Source organism: Pseudochaenichthys georgianus, chromosome 9 (genome assembly GCF_902827115.2).
Source record: "Pseudochaenichthys georgianus chromosome 9, fPseGeo1.2, whole genome shotgun sequence".
Classification (NCBI taxonomy): Eukaryota; Metazoa; Chordata; class Actinopteri; order Perciformes; family Channichthyidae; genus Pseudochaenichthys; species Pseudochaenichthys georgianus.
The window spans coordinates 32,368,127-32,391,841 of record NC_047511.1 but is presented as its reverse complement, the minus strand read 5'-3'; the positions used below and the strand labels follow the sequence as shown (position 1 = coordinate 32,391,841).

The 23,715-nt window shown below is 42.2% G+C and overlaps 1 protein-coding gene across 4 annotated transcripts; it reads right to left on the bottom strand.

The window, feature by feature from the left end:
* Nucleotides 1-83: 83 nt before the first annotated feature.
* On the bottom strand, nucleotides 84-12,402 carry adamts13 (ADAM metallopeptidase with thrombospondin type 1 motif, 13). Of its 4 annotated transcripts, none has more exons than XM_034091026.2 (29): nucleotides 12,231-12,402; nucleotides 11,905-11,971; nucleotides 11,582-11,715; nucleotides 9,752-9,835; nucleotides 9,382-9,506; nucleotides 9,152-9,298; nucleotides 8,344-8,478; nucleotides 7,468-7,618; nucleotides 7,280-7,384; nucleotides 7,041-7,192; nucleotides 6,900-6,963; nucleotides 6,607-6,733; nucleotides 6,369-6,517; nucleotides 6,130-6,250; nucleotides 5,887-5,967; nucleotides 5,618-5,799; nucleotides 5,292-5,448; nucleotides 4,716-4,845; nucleotides 4,438-4,617; nucleotides 3,811-4,009; nucleotides 3,639-3,741; nucleotides 3,425-3,554; nucleotides 3,100-3,276; nucleotides 2,810-3,014; nucleotides 1,901-2,177; nucleotides 1,675-1,818; nucleotides 1,404-1,583; nucleotides 383-558; nucleotides 84-293 (listed from the first exon to the last, which is right to left on the bottom strand). In XM_034091026.2, exons 1-29 carry the CDS (start codon nucleotides 12,342-12,344, stop codon nucleotides 132-134), a joined length of 4,158 nt encoding a protein of 1,385 aa, XP_033946917.1. In that variant the 5' UTR covers nucleotides 12,345-12,402; the 3' UTR covers nucleotides 84-131. The 4 variants fall into 4 exon arrangements, with proteins under 4 accessions (XP_033946917.1, XP_033946919.1, XP_033946920.1 ...); XM_034091028.2 differs by having other exon boundaries at nucleotides 3,639-3,738; XM_034091029.2 differs by having other exon boundaries at nucleotides 12,267-12,402.
* Between the last annotated feature and the right edge of the window lie 11,313 nt (nucleotides 12,403-23,715).

The window sequence follows — 23,715 nt, the reverse complement described above, 5'->3', positions numbered from 1 at the left end:
TTTATTTTGGGTCACACAACAGAAGTACAGCGCAGAAGTAATTTGCTGTTACAAAAACGTGTTTATTGTAAATAAAGAATTCTAAAGAAATGTTATAAAGGAATTTTAAACCTGCTCAAAATTGTTCATATTTAGTGTCTGAGACGCATAAAGGAATATTCAGCTCTGAAACTCCCTTTGGCATTCAGGTAGGCTCCATGAAATTCAATCTCAGCCATGTTTCCAGAGGAGTGCCACTGAAACAGCTGTTGGCCTTTAAACACATTGGTCTTTAAGACATTCATGTCCCGGATCTGAACAAGAAATAAAGAGAAAATAGTGGAGTCAATATTACATTATAACATAATATTAACATACCATTGAAACCATGTGTTGTCCGCACCATGATGTATGTAGATTGGGAGTTGGTGGAGTTAAACATTAACCCTATGTGAAGCGCTTGGATTTTGATCTTTACTGAGGGAGGGGCATTGATGAGGACTCTGCAGGTGTGGTTAGTGTTTGCCGTTGTTGGATTCTCAAAGATGCCAGTTGGGGAAAACAGCTGAATGTCACAATCTGTGGGGCAGAGACAAAGTACACTTCATCTTAACAAAACATCATGAACGCCTGAACAGCCAAATGCATTTCAAAGGGATGGCCAGGCAATTACATAGTTCCCGATGGTCCTTGTGAATATGAAGGGGAAACAATGAAGGCCTTGAAACGTTTTATATATTTTGTGCAAGAAAATAAATTGTAGTTCTCTGATATTTTTTCACTTACTGTTTAACCTGCCTTCAGCAAGTGGGAAGATCACGTACAGTATAAGTGAATAAAGTAGATTCCGTTTAAACAAAGGCACACAAGAGAAAAAGTTGACATTTACCAACCCCTCAGCTATGCCTGGGAAATGTAAATGACAAGTCTCACAAAAGATATTTACAAAAAACTTGCTTGTTAAAAATCTGCGGTACATCCCTATGGCCCAATGCAAAGCCTGCAGCAAATTAATAAAAGTCCACACTATGACCTTGACTTGTGTCTGAAACTTTCCCATGTAGGGTCTTTAAATTTGAGGGGGGATTACATTTTATTTTGGGAATCCTGCAATAATTGTGGGGACTGCATCAGGCGCTACTTCAGCTTAAAGTGTGTCACCTCCAAATGAATAGGGGAGGGGACTATAGTTAGTACAATACAATTGAACACAACAACATTGACTGCTGTAGCTGAATCAACACCACTCTGAAAATGACAACATTATGTGTCAATAGGCTCAAATATGGGGTCACTTAACTTGTACCTCTAATAATAACTTTTAATTATTTCACAAAGCATCAGCCAATCTTTTAAAATAGGGTAAATGTCAGCCCGTTGGATTGAAGACACAAATTAACTGCATGTGCTGACCACACTCTTACCCTGATGATGGCTCTTCTTGATGTTTTTCTGTGAATTATAGGTGAACACAACCCCGTTCCCAGGGGTGAGCAGATTCTGACGCACCAGCAGGACGTTGGTTCTGGTGGTGAGTTCACTGCCTGCTACCTGCTCGCACTTCTTCACCAATGCCAGTCGGTCAAAAAATGCAACAAACTCCTCTGTAGAAAGATGCATGGAGTGATAAATGTTTGTTTGGATGCATTAGCTACGGCATATGAAATATCTTTTTACATCTTTGATAAAACATACTTTTGCTGCAGTTCAAGGAGCCAGATTCCATTTTAATATAGATGACCTCATCTAGGGGTCGACCAATGGATACCGTGCAGCGGCCTGTCAGGTCTTTCAAATCCACAATGCCAGATTCTTCCAGGAGAAGCTGTCCACATGCCCCTGGTAAAGAGCAGACACTGTAATGATAATCCATCAGCTGCCTTCAGCTCTTAATGAGAATGGGTAGTTTTTGTGTACTAACTGGGTTTAGGTGTTGGGATGGTCGCTGCAGTGGCCTGTAGGATAGTGATTGGCTCTGTTGGACTCGGAGAAGGATGGTCCAGTTGTTGCTGTGGTGTGACAGCAGTTATGACATCTGAGGTTGGTGTCGCGTCTCCGCAGCCGCCCATGTAGCAGCCCTGTATGGTGATGGGTTTGGGCATGTGCATACAGAACTGAGGGCTGAGGGGCTCCGGATGAGAGGGGCCCATGCAGGACACGGCTCTGGACTGGATCCCGTACCCACATGGTACCGAGCACTGGATGGACAAGGTATACCACAATAAACAGGATTCATATTAAAGAAGAAAAGAAAGTGGTATAACATGCGGATTCCAATAGGATTCCAGGAACAAACAATGTTTTAAAGGACCATTAAAAAGGCAATTTCACTGTGTTTTGAAGCCAGGCCATAAATTGTTTTGTATAATTAACATGTTTTTCTGAAAATTTGATAGAATTACATTTTTGTATGTATTTTCTTCTACATTTCCAGAGACAGGCAGCAATTCGTTTTCAGTAAATTCCATAACAAATGAAGATCATTTGATGTTACACTTGATGTGTTGTGTTCTTGGCACGGTCCTTTAAAATGTGAATCTGACTCTATATGGAAGACACTAATAAGCCAAACAAATCGAATGATGTAAAGTGCAATACCTTTTCTAGTCATTTCTCTTTGTTCTTATTTTAAGTGTATACTGATTTAAAACTTGAAACAGTTGCAAATCCTTACATTTGAGAAGCTGGAATCAATTTCAATTATTAAGAGATCATCAATAGTTGCCCAGTCATCTTCTGGCAGTCAATTTGCAAATTAATCAGCTAATCGTTTCATTTTGACTGTTATCTAATATTCATATTCACTCCATGTGTCTCCTGTGAAATGTACCTGACTCCAAGGTTTCACCTCCCATCTGAAGGTGCAGACCCTCACCAGGCAGGGCACTGTGGTGGCCGGTTTGATGGCTGCATGGCAGCTCTCCTCCGGCACCACACTCTCCCTGCCATGGACAAACTGCACACAGGACACAGTCCTCTGAGCTACACCCAAATCACAGGACGCAGAGCAGGGTGATGCACTGAACACCCTCCACCTGGAAGAATGGCAGTGTTGTTGAAGTAATCTTCCATGAGCAAATATGTATCTCAGTCATGTGTGTGTTTGTGTCTGTGCTTCACCTGGCTGGGCAGCTGTGGTTGTTACATGAAACTACTGCTGTGGGTTTGGGGAAGTCACTGCACTCTGAATCCTCCACCACCTCCTCCTCCCCGTCTCTTTCTCCTGCACAGTACAGCACCCTGTTGGCCACCCCTCCTCCACACGTTACACTGCAGACTCCTTGCTTAGAGTGCCACCTGGTGGTTTTAAAAATGGTTGCTGCTGTCATTTTCAAGCCCTTAATTTAAAACATAGCTTCTTTCTCTTGATCTTTACATAGAAGACTACTGAAATGAAATGTACTGCATTTTACTAGACATCTACAAGTCAAGAATGGTTTCTCACATGCTGGGGCAGGGAGATGTGTTGCAGGTCTCATACTGAGGAGGAGGTTTTGTAGTAGGATCACAGTGGATGTCCATTACCCCCAGTCTGGTCTGGTGGTCCACACAGGAGAACCACACCTGCAGGGTTCCTACATAAGCATCAGTCCTTGGTTGACCTTCTTTGATTAGGACTTTCTGTTTCTGAGTGATGGTAAGCAATCATTTTCACTTACCATTCCCACAGGTCTTTGAGCACTGGCTGATAACAGGACTCCAGACATAGACCGGAGCCTGTCTGGAGCGTGTCAGCACACCAGACTTCAGTATGGGCGTCTGCTGGTCAAGGAAAACAATGTTTACAAATGCTTCAGATTTTCTTATTAGAGGGAGATTTATTTACTTTACCTCTCCCTTTGATTCCCACCCAATGGGACAGACATCTACCACACAGGGCACAGTGTCAGGTGGTCTGATCTGCAGAGAACAAAAGCTTTGATCCACTTCCACTTCCTGACCATGTTCTGGCCGGACACATGACACAACACGCTCTGTTTCTCCTGGCCCGCACACAACTGAACACTCCCCTGGTTCTGACACACGCCATCTGTAAACACATGTTAGGGGATTTTACTTTCTCTCTTTTCAACACCTGAAAGCCTTCATTTTCCTAATGCTAGTTATATGGAGAAACTCAAATATCATTATATTTTGGACCAAAATATTTGATATTATGAGGGCATTTTAGGGTTGACTATTGGTGCTTTTTCAAAAATATTTTCACAATAACATCATCAATTATAAATATCAGTACATTGATATAGTGCTGGTAAATGCAAATAATAGGTCAGCTAGATCAGGCTAGAGTGTTCAGTAAATAGTGTAGCATCACTTCACTGTGTATGAAGCATTTAAAGCAAGAGAAATACACATACATGATGAAGTCGATATTCAGTCTCATATCAGCATTAAATATCAACCAAGGAAGTTATTTGACCCATGTACCTAATGCTCATCAGTAAAGTGTGGATTTACCTGGCAGGACAGTGTTGCAGGTTACATTTTTCTACAGCATTTGGAGCTGTTTTAGGAGGGCATTCAGCATCTTGGACCTCTACCACATTGGTTCCATGTTCCTGAACACATCTTACAGGATGCACTCTCTCTCCTCCACCACAGGAGGCACTACAAGGCCCAAACAACCCTGCATCCCACCTGTACAAGAGTAAATTATTCATGTTTAACCATGTGTGCTGAGCTGAATGTGGAAAGCGAAAGAAAAAAAATCACACAGTGCTGAGTTTGAACCTAACCTGGGGGGACAGGGTGAGAGCTGACAGCTTGTCTGGATGGGTACGGGTGGAGGAGGCGTTTCACAATCATGTTTCTCCAAATGTTTGTTGGTTTCTTCATGTACGCATACATATTCATGCTTCTGTACACCTGTGAAAAAATAATCTATTAAATGAAACATGATTTCCCTGACTATTCAGGCAATGTTGTTACATTTCAGAAGATTACAAGTCTTAAATGCAATATTCAAAACATTTATATTAATGGTTTTAATGAGGATTTGAGGAGATTCACATAAGAACATCATGTACAGACAAGGCTATATATGAAATTATTTTTGTAGCTACTATCTGTAATAATCCAGTTTATCAGTTAATGATTAAATGAATTTGGCATATTCAACAGTGCAGTATCCTTATAATAAGCAGATACTGTAACAATAAGACAAAAGCTTGTCTGAAAAGGTCATTTTGTTTGCACATTAACATACAAATACCTCATCAGCCTGTGAGTTCATTATGGAATCTACTAGCAGATAGTGTGTGCTGTTTTCTCTTTGTGCTTTTCTATATGACTCATAATAAACAGCCTCTCACCAGAGCCGCAGGAGACAGAGCACGGCGCTGTGAAGACCGCCCATTTGCCTTTAGGCTGGATCTCTATCAAGTCACTGTTTCTGTTAGGTAAATAGAACTGGTAGCTGATGTTCGGATTTGTTTTATCTCCGTATTCTTTTCCATATTTGCGATACACCTTTAAAGACAACATTATAATATTGAGTATATAATAACAACTCTTGAGTGTTTTTTCTAACAGTGTGTCTATGTAAAAGATACATTTCTCAGCTTTTAAATTCTGAAGAATGTTTACCTCTTATCTAAAATAACATCATTTATGAAGATTCATGTTTTACTCTCCTCACCTGTATGTTTATCTCTTCTGTCAGCGGCCCTGGAAGCAGCAGCTCCTCCATCTCGGGCAACAGGTCGGGGGTCAGGTGGAGTCGGTACTCTAGATGGTGGTCTTCCAGTGGGGAGGGGTGGGTCATACTCAGGGCCATGCTGCTTGTCCCGGACACAATGTACCGATCCCCAACCCTTACAGCTGCAGACACAAATGTCAAAAACAAATTCAGGTTTAAGTTCCTGTTAAGCTTTTGGTAAAAATCTCTTACAAATGTAAGCTGCTCACCCATATGAGTGAACAGAGGTGATCTGTTGATAATATGAACCTGTGTGGCATTCACCGGCAGAGAGAGGAAGGTGGTGTACTCTGAAACACAAACCACTGAATTATAACTCACAATACTCATGAAAAAGGGCTGCAACTATATTAGTAAAAATACGTTTGCGATGACTCAATTATTTCATCTAAAAATGTCCATAAGATGTGGTCAATTGATTTTCTGCCATGTGTTGAATTGTTGTTTGCTACCTCTAGCCTGACCACCAGTGTAGGAGTCAGAGATCAAAGTGCAGGATGATCCGCCTCCACCGCACACCCCACACACATCCATCACTTTCCCAGAATGCAGCACACCATCACAGCCAAACAGCTAATCAGAGACATACACATTTAAAACAGTGTGAGAATTACTGTCAAAAGTAAAGCGTGAAGAAATAAGACTGCATCTGCTTCTTCGTTTACTTGTTAATTTGTTTGTTATTCTTTACCTGGCATTTCCCTCTGAGACATGTAGCTCTGGAGCCATATTGAGGCGGGCTGTCTGACTCACAGCGAGTCCCATCCACAAACTGAGAGCCCCGGCTCACTAGGAAATGTTCTCCTTTTGATTGGCACATATATCTGCACTGCTCCTCCCCTGGATAAGCGTTTCCACAATAGAAAAACATGTTATAGATAAAGTTTTTTTCCTTTCACTTATGGAAAAAAACCCCGTCTTAGGCACACCTTGTCCAAATCCTATAGCAGGGATCCAGGTGTAGAAAGAGGCGGTGTTTGGTAGCAGGTAGAGGGGGTGGAGGTCTGTTTGGGAACACTGCTCTGCCATGAAATCAAGCTGCATTTGCTCACATGGCTGTGTAGCAAGAAAAATTGAAACATGAATATTTGTTATCTTAGTCACACCACTAAGTCTGACTTGTTATGTGAGCACAGGATAAACAGCTAACAAATAAGGTCTGAGTAAATAGTATTGCCCTCCTGTACTATATGGGGGCCCAATGTAAACAGTAAGAACTTACCTGCTGGTGACAAAGTCCAGCCTCAATATCCGGTCCCTCACAATCATCCCCTCCAAAAGCCGGTCTAAAACATTAAAGTAAAGTTTAGTCACGGGATCTTCAGCACTGACAATGATATATTTTTGCATAACAATCTGTTACCTTGGGTTATTGCATTTCCGTGTGCGGTGAGAGACTCCCCCGCCACATGTCCGGGAGCAGGGGGAGAACTCAGACCAGTTGGACCAGGAGCCATGCACCACCACAGTGGAGCTGAGCTCATTAGCGGACACACAACGCCCCTTCAGACACCACTGAAAGAGAGAAACAAACAACATTGTAAATAATGCTCAGTGATTAAGAGAATGATCACACCAAAATGACTCAGTGACGAAGGAGACCTGATTAGGTGCACACTCTGTCCCGTCCAGCAGAGGGACCAGGAGACGTTTGCAGGAGCTGTCGTCATCAGGGTGAAGGTGACAGGACAGGACACGACACGCTGGCTGAAGGAAAGGGTGACCAGTAATGCAGACATGACTGGATTTGTGGTAATAATGATGTTAGGCTGATGTAACAGGTGACTTACCAGGTCAAGATTAGTGAAAGAACAGGCTCTTGCAGTGCTACCAAAAGCTATACGGCACTGGTCATCAACTCCATAATACAGGCCAGGCTTCCAGTCTTGTAGAGAGCCTCCCAGTGAAGGCAGGTCCTTCACACATTCAGCTTTTCCTTCACTGGAAACATAAATACAATCTCATTGTCAGGTCCAGAGTAGAGCTAATAGCTATCTAAACTACTCACAGTATATCACCAGTTGTGGACAGTACAGGTTCTCAAGTTCTGCTTTGAGTACACATTTGGGGTACTTAAAATGCAGATTGGCAACTATTGGACTTTTATCTTCACTACATTTATTTTCTAACTTAATTCATTTCGAAGATTTATATTCCGATTAATAAAACTAAATATAATCGTAAAAAAAAGTTTAATGTATTAGAATAGTTTGGGAAAAATGCAATTGATCTTTTGAAGAAATGTCCAAGCTAACTATTTATTACTTTTACTTGAGTCAGATTTTGAATGCTGACTCAAATGGTGCATTGAATGACAATCTTAGGTATTTTACTTATATTAGAAACTTCACACATAAAGAATGAACAAGGTATGAATGAGATAATATAATAAAGTACATAAAACGCAGTGGTATTACTATTTTTATTAAAGTAAAATATCTGAGTACCTTTTCCACCCCTGTATAGTACACTGAGAGTTCCTTTACTAAAGATCTAAAAAGCTTTTAAAGGATTTCAAAGCCAAATATTACTTTGACCTTTCTCAATTTGTAAGAAGGGATTTATTTGAACACAACCTGAGGTGAACACATTAAGATATGACCTAACGATGAAATGCCCTTTCAACAGTCCTTTAATGCATAGCTGCTCTGAGCAGGTTGGCCCACCTGAAGAATGTGAGCAGCTGCTCTCTGCTGCAGGGCGACCAGGTCAGATCCACACTGTTGTAGCCCCCGTCAGAGGCCATCATGAATCCACTCCTGCTGCAGGTGTTTCCTACTCCGTCATGGTTTATTCCAAAACTAGGTTAAATTAAATGTGTTAAATATACTTTATTGTGTAGCTGTTAAAATGGTTAAGCGATATCAATTGAAGTTGTTAAAAGTCTGTGAGGATATTTAAAGTTCTCATCCCCTTTTGCAGTGAATGCACCTCAGCTTAAGAATCTCAGCTTAATTAAAAACTATTGCATTTCTACTGTTCAGAACTCAAAGTGATTCACTCTATTCTTTTAACAAGGCTAAATGTATTCGCACAATTTAATTAAATCCCTTTTCCTGGGTATATACTATCCTAATATTTCATTAAAACCTTCCTAAAAAAAGGCAAGAAAGTTGGTATTGATTATAATGAAATTAGAAATGCGCTTGAGGAAAAATCTCCATTTAAATACAGAGAAATTATTCCTTCATTATCAATGGACACTTTTTTCTCCATTTGTGTTTAATTATAAGCTTGCCTGCGACTGTCAAGGCAGCAATTTATTTAAAAATAATAATGTAATTAAAGGTATATCAACTAAACACTGTCCTTGCCTTTCCTATAATAGGTACACAATTGTATAGTTCTTTCCAGGAAACTTCTAGAAAGGAATTACAAATTACAAATCTGTAAAAGAAAGTGTTACCTTATCCTAAAACATATATTATATATAATGCAGATTTACTGTTGATCATGTGTGTGACTTTGCTTTACCTGTGGCCAATCTCATGAGTGATGGTGATCCCCAGGTCAAAGCCCGTGTCCTCTGTGATCACACAGCTCCATTCACTGGAGCAAGCCCCCCCCAGCTGTGCTACACCCCTGACCTGCTTGTTCCCATCAGGCAACACCAGGTCGTACCTGTGTGGGTGGTTCATTGTTCATTCATTCAAAAAGGTAAAAAAAGCATCAATATAAAATACAACCAGCTTCATTTACCACACCTTGTAATGTATAACAGAAGATCAGCGTGAAGTGGGTCTGTATCATTTGAGGGGTTTATCCTTCTGCCCCAGTCACAAACACTTCTGAGAGACGAGGTAATGTTGGGAGACATTTGGATCTCTGGCTAGAAGCACAAAAAGAATAACAATAATAAGGTAGGGATGGTAAAACATGGAACAACTGGGTGTGGGGTTATTGTATTGCAAACATCCAAAGGCACTGTGGATAACTGCAATAGCTTAGTTACCATCAATGAATACATTAAAAAAGGGTTTGGACTAGATTACTGCAACGTACTAGGCTACTTCTAAAATCTGGTAATTGATGAACTTGACTCTACACTGAACTTGTAGAGGGAGCTGCTTTTACCTCTGGCTCTGATAGGATGATCATGCGGACCAGGTGCACCCTCATGTTGGCGCCCAGGGCCATGTCTCTCAACAGCTCTGAGGCCTGGGGGGAAATGGGAATAAAAGTCAGAGGAATATATATCAGGAGGATGTTCAGAGTGTAATGCGATTGCAGTGCACTCTATAATATGTCTTATCTGGTTATGAAAACACTTACCAATAGCCTACACTTCTTGTGTTGCCTTTTACTTAACTTCATTAGCTATTCATTGCCCTTAATTTCAGTCCTATAGCTATAAATAGTGAAGTATTACATTACAAGTATTACATTTACTCGTATTTACTTGTATTTTTGTGTTGTGACTATTAAAATGTGTTAATTATAATTTCAAGATGATAAGATAAATTCCCTTTTAGTATTTTGCACCTATTTAACTAAATGTACCGATATTCATTTCATTCATTTTAAATCAAAATCCAAGCATCTTTTCTTCCTGTAAAACAAATTGGACGTGCGTTTAGTTTACATAAGCTTGAAGTTACACATTTCTGTTTCTATTCTTCTGTAGCTCCATATACATTTTTAGAAGCTCAGTCAAATATGTAGTAGGCCTATAGATATATAATAGATAATATCTATCTATGATTTAAATCACTCTTGTAACTTTACATTGGTCAAATAACCTATATTAATATTGATACTCTAACTTTTGATCACTGGAACTGTAAGCATTTTTTCCCAAGGAGCCCTATTGTATCTAGGCCTATACTTCACTACAATGCATGTCGCATTTTTGAGTAAAACAGAGATGAATAAGTCATGATAAACTGTTATGAGAATGGAATAAACGAAATCATTAATTGTTGCTATGTTGTAGCTAGGCAGATCAAATAAAAGTTTGCATTTACCTTAACTAATCACCTAGCACAGGGTTATATGTGGATCACACACACCCACCTTATGCATGTGACCAACAGGTGCATGCTGGGCCTAGCTGACATGCTAAATGCTAAAATGAGCGTCCTCCCGTGGACTGCTGTGTTTACTCAGAAACGTTCAACTTCATTGAGATATGTAATGACTTTCGGTTGTTTGACTGGCTGGTTACAATATGGATTAAGATTGAAGAAGCAGAGTGAGCAGTTTGTGGAGAACTTCCCCGAACAGATTAGCAAAATGCAACTCATACCGGTGGGTAGCCTACAGCAAACACTGATGAAGAACTCTCCAGAGGACAATTTCAGCTTTGCTAGTCAATGTAGCGAGTGTTTGCTACTTTGTCAAAACTGTACTAATTTTTGCTTTGTTGTGTGGGTAGTGGCTGTGACCGCCTTGGTAGTTTTGTTGTTAATACATCTCTGCTTTCAGTTTGGGTAATTTGTTCCTCTTCTCTAATAAGAATTGACATCTTACTTAATGTATGCAGTTTTATAATGCTTGTTGCACCCGTTCCCAGTGTTGTCCCACCTTTTTTTTTTTGGATGTCAAATCGATATTAAGTTGTATGCACAGGCCAGAAAGTCCCATCTAAGGACAATTCATTTGGACATGAGAGCTCTGAGGTGTAATGTGCGTAAATTGGCATTTATTTGTATCCTAAATGGGTGTTTTAATTAAATAGGTCTATCAGCATACATTAATTATCTTAACCTCCCCCTTTCTCTTTCAAAATGTAAGACAGCAGCTAGTGCAATAACCAACCTAGTTTACACAAGTACATTTACTTGCTCTTGAGTAGAATTCTCTGCATTTCGATCCCTGGTTTCATTACATTTTTCCATACATCTGATTTAAGGCACACAACTAGCAATCTACAGAACATAATCAGGTTATTGAGTTTTGACTTACAATGTTGAGGTTGGTGAGGATGTACCGTTCAGTATCCTGCTTGTGGACCTGCTGGACATCAGGCCCTACAACCACCAGCAGTTCCAGATGTGTGATGTCAGGCATCAGAGTCGACCGAGGCAGCCGCCCACTCACTGTGAATAGGAGAAAACAAAGTATGGACATACAGCAGTACTCCGCTTGTGTACCTGCAGTTAACCAAGTAGGCCTACTGTACGATGGTGTTACTGTATCACCTTCAATTACACCATGACAGAAATAAGATAGTTCTCATTGCAAGCAGTCTTCAAACTGTTGTACTTTTCAGCCACACAAAGACATACCTGAGGTATCAGGAGAAGAACCAGGAGAGGAAACTATGTCTCTTTGTTTGGAGGAGTGATGAGAAAGCTTAAAGAGGACACAAACAAACTATTTTTAGATCCCTTTACAAACGGCCACTTTAAATCAGTGTAACCAAACTTAGATGTGTGGCCCACATACTGAATGAGAACACACAACTATTTTAGAGCTTTTGTTTTCTTAGTGTCTGCCATGTAAATCCAGTAAAACATAATAAAGACTCTCTGCTGGTTGGGGCTTTTCACAGGGTGATAAACTGTTTAAAGTTGAAGAGTTCAATGTACTTTGCAGTAGCAGAAACACTCACCGCAGTGCTCCTGTTCGCCCTCAGTTTTCCACCTACCTCTTCCAATGGCGAAGTCATTAGAGCGGCAAAGCCAGGCCACAATAACAGCAGACAGAGCAGAGTTGTAAAAAACATATTTCCCCTCTTCCTGTGTGACGACCTGCTCTGCTTTAACACCAGGACAATATGCGATCCTGCTCTTCAGCAGGACAGAGCCCTGTTTATGTAAACAGTGGGGACAAAGTTGATTAGTGGCGCACGTCATATGCAAGTTTATTTTTTCAACGTTGGGATCAATAGGACAGCTCTCATTGTTTGTTTGTTATCTACTACTAATTTGTGTAATTTTTTTGTCTTTCGTCACTGAGCAATGACAACTGTTAGAATCCATTTTAGACTTTTTGTTTTTGAAACATTTTGATCGTGAGAAAGAATTGGGCATGGCAGCTGCATACTTTTCTAAGTCCAACTTTAGATCAAACCAGTATTTATATTTCCGCCTTTGACATCTGCAATCACTACTGATTTTAACCCAATTATTATAAATAAAATGTTTTGTGATGTTGCCTTTTTTAGCCATGAGAGGGCAGACATAATCCTCTGGTTGAACTGAAAGACACTGGGAGGGAAAGGAAGCTCACACACACTCTTCAACAGTGTAACATAATAACATCCCTTATATCCATGGCAGACTTAAAACCATATCTATTTCTTAACTGCCTATTTGGATGGCGGAAGATTTACAGAGGAAACAACAAAATGGAAACAGTAAAGCTGAGATTGAATAGCTTTAGCCTTTTGGTCACGGCTGTTTTTGGGACCATGGGACATTTTTTGCAAAATGTTACTATTAGTAGTGGTTTTATTTGTATTATTTGTTGGCTGTCATGTCAATGATAATACTTTCTTTGCTTTAGATGAAAAAAAAATCAGGTTGAACAGGCTCCTACAGATTTGTCCTACTTTAAACTCAGCTTGTTTTAAAACATGTTCCTCCTATAATAATGATACACATGTCCAGAAATGACCCAACTGTATTTCACCTTTTCAGATAAGCTCTACAATGCTTTTTAACCATACTGCGTAAATGTGTTTCACCCATCCTGTCTGTCTGCTCCTCTCCATCCTCTTCCTTTCAGAGGGCGGATATTTTATCTCCATAAAGCTAGGATTCAAGTCCCATCTGCTGTTAGTCTGCCAGATATCTGCCTGTTGTCAGTCTGAATTAACAGCTGGGTGTTACAGCCATTACACCACAAGTGCTGCTCCACTAAAACCTCAATGCCCTGCTGGATTTACAGAGCACAACAGACTGCGATAAGTGTGGTTGGATCCTCATACCCATGTCTGTTTGGAAGAGGGTAGGGATTGTATATTTATGATGCTCAATTATATATAACTAGCCATATGGGATGCTCAAGTGGGTACAACAGACGCCTCAGGAAATGTATCCCGGTTGTAGGTAATGACAAATTAGGAACTTGCTTGGAATTAAGTAAATCCTAGAGAACTGATAATGGATACGGCCACATTTCCTTTCCACCTTTGTTATGATAATTTTTGTCTCAATATCCATTATTATTAATCTACTAAACCTTCAAACTGGTATGTCACTTGTCACAACCCTTTAGATAGACATTTGGCTAACTACAGTTTGTTTTGTGATGCCCAACCTCTCAGCCTTTTATTTTGAGATGCATTTATGTAGAGTGCCTTGTACATACAAGTATTCTCATTCATCCTGTCATCCTGTTGAAAAAGATGTATGCTTGCAAAAACTATAAATGTTTACTATTCTTTTTATGACAGCCCCATCAACTATTTTTTTTTTTGGAAGGTTACAAATTAATTAGTTTTATTGTTTTACAGAAAATGATTTAGTTCAGGAGCTGGCATGAGAATCTTGCTTTCTAAGCACAGAGTCACAGCCTGAGAGAACAAATAATCAAATATCTAGCTTTACTCTTGCAAGTCATCAATTGTCTTGTTTAAATTTAGCACCTTTCTTGTTTTGACTCATTGAAGCTGCTTTTCTGTTGGGAATGGGACTATTTATAAAACTGCCAGAGTTATGGATCAGATGTTGATTAAAGGTTACATACAAATATCACCACCAAATAGTCATAACATCCGTTTTTCAAATATATTGATGTTTCTCTCAATCATTATGTGCTTTGTTTATGAGCAACTCTATCTCCATCCATCTTCTCCCGCTTATCCGTGGTCGGGTCGCGGGGGTAGCAGTTCCAGCAGAGAGCCCCAAACTTTCTTTTCCCTGGCGACATCAACCAGCTCTGACTGGGGGATCCCAAGGCGCTCCCAGGCCAGCGAAGAGATATAATCCCTCCACCTGGTCCTAGGTCTACCCCTTGGTCTCTTCCCAGCTGGACGTGCCTGGAACACCTCCCTAGGGAGGCGCCCAGGTGGCATCCTAACTAGGTGCCCGAACCACCTCAACTGGCTCCTTTCGACGCGAAGGAGGAGCGGCTCAACTCCGAGTCCCTCCCTGATGACCGAACTTCTCACCTTATCCCTAAGGGTGACACCAGCCACCCTGCGGAGAAAACCCATCTCGGCCGCTTGTATCCGCGATCTCGTTCTTTCGGTCATGACCATAGGTGAGGGTAGGAACGAAAATGGCCCGGTAGACAGAGAGCTTTGCCTTCTGGCTCAGCTCCCTTTTCATCACAACGGTGCGGTAAAGCGACTGCAGTACCGCTCCCGCTGCTCCGATTCTCCGGCCCATCTCACGCTCCATTGTTCCCTCACTCGAGAACAAGCCCCCGAGATACTTGAACTCCTTCACTTGGGGTAAGGACTCATTCCCTACTTGGAATGGACAGTCCATCGGTTTCCTGCTGAGAACCATGGCCTCAGATTTGGAGGTGCTGATCCTCATCCCAGCCGCTTCACACTCGGTTGCGAACCGATCCAGTGAGTGCTGAAGGTCGCAGACCGATGAAGCCATTAGAACCACATCATCTGCAAAAAGCAGTGGTGCAATCCTTAGTCCACCGAACTGCAGACCCCCTCCCCCATTACTACGCCTCGAAATTCGATCCATGTATATTACAAACAGGATTGGTGACAAAGCGCAGCCCTGGCGGAGGCCAACCCTCACCGGAAATGGGTCCGACTTACTGCCGAGGACCCGGACACAGCTCTCGCTTTGGGAGTACAGAGATTGGATGGCCCTGAGTAGAGACCCCCTCACCCCATACTCCCGCAGCACCTCCCACAGTAACTCCCTGGGAACTCGGTCATACGCCTTCTCCAAGTCTACAAAACACATGTAGACCGGATAAGCGTACTCCCAGGCCCCCTCCAGGATCCTTGCGAGAGTAAAAAGCTGATCCGTCGTTCCACGACCAGGACGGAATCCGCATTGTTCCTCCTCAATCTGAGGTTCGACAATCGGCCTGACCCTCCTTTCGAGTACCTTAGAGTAAACTTTCAATCAATCAATCAATCAATCAATCAATCAATCAATCAATCAATCAATGTTTATTTATATAGCCCAATATCACAAATGTTACATTTGTCTCAGTGGTCTTCACAGTGTGTACAGAATATCAGTATGACAATACGACACCCTCTGTCCTTAGACCCTCACATCGTACAAGGAAAAACCTCCGAAGAAAACCCACAGTTTAAAGGGAAAAATGGGAGAAACCTCAGGGAGAGCAGCAGAGGAGGGATCCCTCTCCCAGGACGGACAGACGTGCAATAGATGCCGTGTGTAAATTGAAAAGATAATACATTTGCAATATAGGTAGTCCAAATGTTTGGAAATGCATGTGTGTATAATAGGAAGATGAATCCACGAGGATATCCATCCAGGACCGATGATCCATGGACCACAGCCACGACTCGCGATCCAGGGCTTGCGATCCAGGCAACCTGATCTCACCAAAATGCGTGACTCCACCACGACTCCTTAACACCACAATGCGTGGTGGAATCACGCACTTTGTTACATTTGCGTGTCGGCACCACGCAAACAACCCCAATGTAAAGTGAATGAGGCTCCTTTGTCGTGGTGCACACACGCATTTCTACAACGTCCTGCAGTGAGCTTTTATTCTATAAAACGTTTTTAAAATCTACTTTATAGCTTGTAGTAACTCACGGGAGGCTTCTTTTATTTTATTTGTATTCATAATCATTTTTATTTTTCGTCAGAATGTAAAAATTACATTAGTTACGAATTTGTGTTCTCAAAAAACAGTGCATTGTGTGTAATGCAACTGTGATTTGTATTAAATTAGTTCGTTTTTAAGGAAGGCCAGAGCTTCAGCTGTGTCAAATAGATTGTTCCCTTTAGTTAACGTTATTTAAAAGATAATGATCATGTCCTCTGTATTGTATTACGAGCGTCCATTCCCATTGGATAACGGAGAATTTTACACCCGGAAGTAAGTAGCCTATTCTCCTTACTGTGGATTGATCTCAGTGATATCTGCACTACTCATCGACTAAAAAACACCAAATTGTCCTTGTTAATTACACAACATTGATTGGTTTGAATTGTGTGCAATGCTTTTGTATTTTTCCCCTTCGATTCGGAGAAACAAATATTTTTTCGGAGTTTTAGGACGGCAGAAGACACTACACTACCCAGAATCCTCAGCTATCGTTTGGAACTACACCATGTACTTAGCTTGACAAACCCCGTGATCAGTCCTCAACCTCTGTGATTGGATGCGCGACGTTTACACAGAGCGTCCAAAAGGACTTTGAATGAAGTGGAATGGAATGAAACCCATCGACGGCACACTATTCAAAACAGGAATCGAACGTGTCCTACCCCCCCCTTAGGTCACAGGCTCCTCCAACAGTGCTACGCAATAAAACAGATACACAGAAAAAATAGTGAAATAGTGCAATAAGAGTCTATATACAAGTGATTGGAATATGATATATTAGATAAATAATTTCTAAGTAGCAGCCAGATGAATGTTATTTCTAACTTCAGGTGTTTAATAGTCTTCTGGCCTGTGGGATGAAGCTGTCTCTGTGTCTGGTGGTTTTAGTCCGGATGCTGCGGTACCGCCTGCCAGACTGCAGCAGACAGAACCGTTTTATTTTAGTTACTTTACAGATTTGGATTAATGATGTGAAATATAAACAACCCTTAAATCAGACTTTAGTTACACCTGAATGAAATTCAGTGAAGGTGATTGTCAAGTGCCAACAATCAGGAGAGATATTTGATAGTTGGTGCTTGAGAAGACTACATATTTATCTGCAGATCCGTTTAAAGCATATTCATTACTTGTTATTCTCTAATAGTTCATTAAAGACTGTATATAATTGCTATTTTGCACATCCCTTTCAAGATTTCAAGATTTTCTAAGGTTTATTGACATATCATATACACAACAGTGTAGTTATGCAATGAATGACAAACTTGGGTCACAGGTTCATCAACAGTGCATTACAAGACATCTATCAATGTGTGTATACCTCCACCATTACACTGTCGTACTCTGCACATTTCTTTAAATAAAGCCTTATTAGTTAGCACATCCTCCTATCAGGCACTAAACTGTTTTACTCTAGATATCATTTGAGTATCTTCTTGATATTTTCTATTCTATATTTATATAATTGACCTTCTACTTTCCCACTATTTTGTATGTACTCTTAATATTTGAATGTTTTCATAAAATATAACACATTCAAAAGTGCTTTACAAAAATGAAAGACATTAAGAAAAAGGCATTTTAAACAGTCATTAAAAAGCAACACAATCTTCCTGCATTGCAATTACTCTAAACGTGCAATAACGTGCTTTAACCAGTAGGTGGTTTGGGTTAAAAGCATAGGTTAAAAGGCTGTCAAGTTTACAGTGTTAACAAAATAAAATATACTGCTGTTTCCGGTTTAGTTTACGACGAATATTATTTTGTTATTGTTTTGATATTTGTAACACAAAAGCGATGGAAAAAACCCATAGCAACCAAAAAAAGATGGTCTTAACATGACCCAGCGGTCTAGAAGTTAATAAAAAACAATAATATCAAAACAAAATATTACTAACTTTATTGTGAAATTAAAACAGAACGGTAAAAGAATAGTTTCCGGTCTATTATGATGCCCGATCTCTGTAGATAAATAAAGAACTAAGACAGATGTGTAATATTTAATGCAGCCAAACCATTTATTACAATGCATTCATGTGATGACTTTCAAAGAGTAAAGCAAGCACTGCTGAATAAAGTATGATTTTCTCTTGTACGAAACGTTTTTTTTTCATATGGAATGCAGTTGGAGGTCAACCAATCAAAGAGCTTGAGGACTGATCACGGGGTTCATGGTGTAGTCCCAAACGATAGCTGAGGATTCTGGGTAGTGTAGTGTCTTCTGCCGTCCAAAAACTCAGAAAGAATATTTGTTTCTCCGAATCGAAGGGGGAAAATACAAAAGCATTGCACACAATTCAAACCAATCAATGTTGTGTAATTAACAAGGACAATTTGGTGTTTTTTAGTCGATGAGTAGTGCAGATATCACTGTAAAATCAATCGACAGTAGGGAGAATAGGCTGCTTACTTCCGGGTGTAAAATTCTCCGTTATCCAATGGGAATGGACGCTCGTAATACAAGACATGATCATTATCTTTTAAATAACGTTAACTAAAGGGAACAATCTATTGGACACAGCTGAAGCTCTGGGCTTCCTTAAAAACTAACTAATTTAATACAAATCACAGTTGTATTACACACAATGCACTGTTTTTTGAGAACACAAATTCGTAACTAATGTAATTTTTACATTCTGACGAAAAATAAAAATAATTATGAATACAAATAAAATAAAAGAAGCCTCCCGTGAGTTACTACAAGCTATAAAGTAGATTTTAAAAACGTTTTATAGAATAAAAGCTCACTGCGGGACCTTGTAGAAATGCGTGTGTGCACCACGACAAAGGAGCCTCATTCACTTTACATTGGGGTTGTTTGCGTGGTGCCGACACGCAAATGTAACAAAGTTCGTGACTCCACCACGCATTGTGGTGTTAAGGAGTCGTGGTGGAGTCACGCATTCTGGTGAGATCAGGTTGGATCCAGGACACAGGACCGCAGGATCATCCATGACTCCGGATCCCGGCGTATATAGACACCAAAAAGAAAGACATTTGGGGAAGCTGGGTTAATCGGAACATGAGAGTACACAGGTATAGACAGAGAGAAGGAAGAAGTAAGATGTCCCCCGACAAACTAAGCCTATATCAGCAAAACTAGGGGCTGAATCTAATCAGCCCTAACTATAAGCTTTATCAAAAAGGAAGGTTTCCCGGTGAGGCTGAGTAGTGTGATGCCTCTGTAATTGGCACACACCCTCTGATCCCCCTTTTTAAAAAGGGGAACCACCACCCCGGTCTGCCACTCCTTCGGTACTGTTTCCGACTTCCACGCAACGTTGATGAGACGTGTCAACCATGACAGTCCCTCAACACCCAGAGCCTTCAGCATTTCCGGGCGGATCTCATCCACCCCCGGGGCTTTGCCACTGTGGAGTTGTTTGACGACCTCAGTGACCTCCCCCCGGGAGATTGGTGTTGATCCCCCGTCATACTCCAGCTCTGCCTCTAACATAGAGGGCGGAGTTGTCGGGTTCAGGAGTTCCTCAAAGTGTTCCTTCCAACGCCCTAACACTCCATCAGTTGAGGTCAACAACGTCCCATCCTTACTGTACACAGCTTGGATGGTTCCCTGCTTTCCCCTCCTGAGGTGTCGGATAGTTTTCCAGAACAACTTTGGTGCCGCCCGAAAGTCCTTCTCCATGTCTTCTCCGAACTTCTCCCACACCCGCTGCTTTGCCTCGGCCACGGATGAGGCTGCTGCCCTTCGGGCCTGTCGGTACCTTGCAACTGCCTCGGGAGTCCCCCGGGATAACAAATCCCTGAAGGCCTCCTTCTTCAGTCGGACGGCTTCCCTGACCACCGGTGTCCACCAGGAGGTTCGAGGGTTACCGCACCTAGGACCTTGAGACCACAGCTCCCCGCCGCGGCTTCGGCAATGGAGGCTTTGAACACCGACCACTCTGGTTCAATGTCCCCAACCTCCACAGGAATGCCCAAAAAGCTCCGCCGGAGGTGTGAGTTGAAGGCCTCCTGAACTTGGGCCTCCTCCAGACGTTCCCAGTTCACCCGAACTACACGTTTGGGCTTACCAGGTCTATCCAGAGGCTTCCCCCGCCACTCGACCCAACTCACCACCAGATGGTGATCAGTTGACAACTCCGCCCCTCTCTTTACCCGAGTGTCCAAAACATACGGCCTCAGGTCCGATGATACGATAACGAAATCGATCATGGACCTTCTGCCTAGGGTGCTCTGGTACCACGTACACTTATGAGCATCCTTATGTTCGAACATGGTGTTTGTTATGGCCAATCCATGACTAGCACAGAAGTCCAGTAACAAACCACCACTCCGGTTCAGATCAGGGGGGCCGTTCCTCCCAATCACGCCCCTCCAAGTGTCTCCGTCATTGCCCACATGTGCGTTGAAGTCTCCCAGCAAGATTAAAGAGTCCCCTTCAGGAGCCCCATACAGGACTCTTTCCAGGGTCTCCAAGAAGGCCGTATACTCTGAACTGCTGTTGGGTGCATAAGCACACACAACAGTCAGAGTTTTCCCCCCCATAACCCGCAGGCGTAGGGAGGCGACCCTCTCGTCCACTGGGGTAAACTCCAACAACGAAGCACCTAACCGGGGACTTGTGAGTATCCCCACACCCGCCCGGCGCCTCACACCTTGAGCAACTCCGGAGAAGAATAGAGTCTAACCCCTATCCAGAAGTAAGGTTCCAGAGCCGACGCTGTGCGTAGAGGTGAGCCCAACCAGATCCAACTGGTAACGCTCCACCGCCCACAGAGAGGTGACGTTCCACGTCCCCAAAGCCAGCTTCTGTCGCCCGGGTCTGGTCCGTCGAGACCCTCCGCTTTCACTGCCACCCTTCTGGCAGCGCACCCGACCCCATCGCTGTTTCCCGTAGGTGGTGGGCCCGCGGGACGGAGAAACTGAGGTGTTGACCACGTTGCCTTTTCGGGCTGGGCCCGGCCGGGCTCCGTGGCAAGCCCGGCCACCAGACGCTCGCTGACGAGTCCTCCTTCTGGGCCTGGCTCCAGAAGGGGACCCCGGGCTTCCTCCGGGCCGGGTATCCTCACTTCTTGTGTCGTCTTTCATGAGGTCTTTTGAACCAATCTTAGTCTGGCCCCTTGCCTGAGACCAATTTGCCATGGGAGACCCTACCAGGAACACCAGGTTCCAGACAACACAGCCCCCAGGTTCATCAGGGCACACAAACCTCTCTACCACGGTAAGGTGCTGGTTCTTCAGAGAGGAGCAACTCTATCTTCAAGTTCTAATACGACAAAACCCGTAAACTCCAGAAAGATGAAGGTCTTTACTCCCTTCTTCTTGTTTTTGCTGCTAATTAAGACAAATATTGTGTTGATGGTGTATTGTCAGCACTAAGATGATGACTTTTCAGCCTGTAACGCAATACTGAAGGTGCTAAAACTCAGTGGCACTACAAAATATACAGACATTTTCCAGGCAGTGATTTTCTCCAGTCCTCGCAGCTGTTTTAGCACATGTATCATTGAGATGTGAAGACGCTGCAGGGACATTTAATGATGCCCCTGTCATGATGAGGATTTAATGACAATGCTGTGTGGTTTCTGATAAATTACCAAATCTCTGCAAGTAATTGCACAAAATCATTTTCAACGGAAGTGCTTTTTTTATTGATGGAAACTCTTCACTTTCTAATATTTATATGCATATTGGAACAAAAAAAGAATGGAAACCAGTTGCAACTTTGACATGTTTCAATGTGGATGGTTTTGACTGAAATGTTTCACATTTTTCATCAGGAGGAGCCTTGACCTACAGTTTAATGTTACTTAGTGGTTAGTGGTGAACTGCGCAAATGGTGAGATCTGGAGTTGAAAAAAAAAAGTTCTAAAAAGAATCACACCTGGTCTCAGGTATACAGCATAACAAATAAAATAAAAACATTTGACCACGGTCTCTTTCTCCAGTCTTCAGCCTTGTTCCCTCTGGGACTACTGTAACTGCAGTGAACTGCATAAGGGACTGCAAGGAAGGGCATTGAATACAAAGATGGCCAAGTCACACATCCTACATCAACACACTCTCACTTCCTAAGCGTCCAATAGCGACGTTTGGTCAGTGTCCGTGGCGTCCAATTGTGACGCTCCTAGGCTCCTTCAGCGTCATAAAGGGACGCAAATAGCTTTCAACTGATTGCAATGTATTCCCATCTGCGTCGGGATTTGACGCTCATGGAAGCACGGCATTCGTTTATGTCGGCTGCCCTTAAAGGTAATGTGAGCGTCCATTCCCAGGAGTAAAGGATGGCAGAAGACACTACACTACCCAGAATCCCCAGCTATCGTTTGGACTACACCATGTGCTCTTGACAAACCCCATGATAGTCCTCAAGCTCTGTGATTGGAGAGTGTGCTCCGAGGGTTAAGCCGATTCTCGAACAGCACTTGAAATGGGATGGAACCACGGCAGACTGTCCAAAACTGGATTTGAACTGGTCCACCGCGTCCCCCTTCCCCCACCCCGTCCCCAGAACTACACATGCTGGCTATTCTGTTTCGCAACATGTTCTCTATGGCACGTCTCAACTGGGAGTTGTAGTTTTAAAAGACAACCTGATCTCACCAAAATGCGTGACTCCACCACGACTCCTTAACACCACAATGCGTGGTGGAGTCACGAACTTTGTTACATTTCATTTGCGTGTCGGCACCACGCAAACAACCCCAATGTAAATTGAATGAGGCTCCTTTGTCGTGGTGCACACACGCATTTCTACAACGTGCATTGTGTGTAATGCAACTGTTAATTTTATTAAATTAGTTTGTTTTTAAGGAAGGCCAGAGCTTCAGCTGTGTCAAATAGATTGTTCCCTTTAGTTAACGTTATTTAAAAGATAATGATCATGTCTTGTATTACGAGCGTCCATTCCCATTGGATAACGGAGAATTTTACACCCGGAAGTAAGTAGCCTATTCTCCTTACTGTCGATTGATTTTACAGTGATATCTGCACTACTCATCGACTAAAAAACACCAAATTGTCCTTGTTAATTACACAACATTGATTGGTTTGAATTGTGTGCAATGCTTTTGTATTTTCCCCCTTCGATTCGGAGAAACAAATATTTTTTCGGAGTTTTTGGACAGCAGAAGACACTACACTACCCAGAATCCTCAGCTATCGTTTGGGACTACACCATGAACCCCGTGATCAGTCCTCAAGTTCTTTGATTGGTTGACCTCCAACTGCATTCCATACAAGCGGCAAACTGTGGGGTAGAGCCGTGAAGCCAATACGGAAGTGACACACACTGCAGTTCATATATTGGCCGATAAGCGATGGCTGCAGAAAGGAGCAATTTCCATAGACCCCCATGTTAAAATGCCCAACTTTACAGCAGAAAAAAACATGTTTCT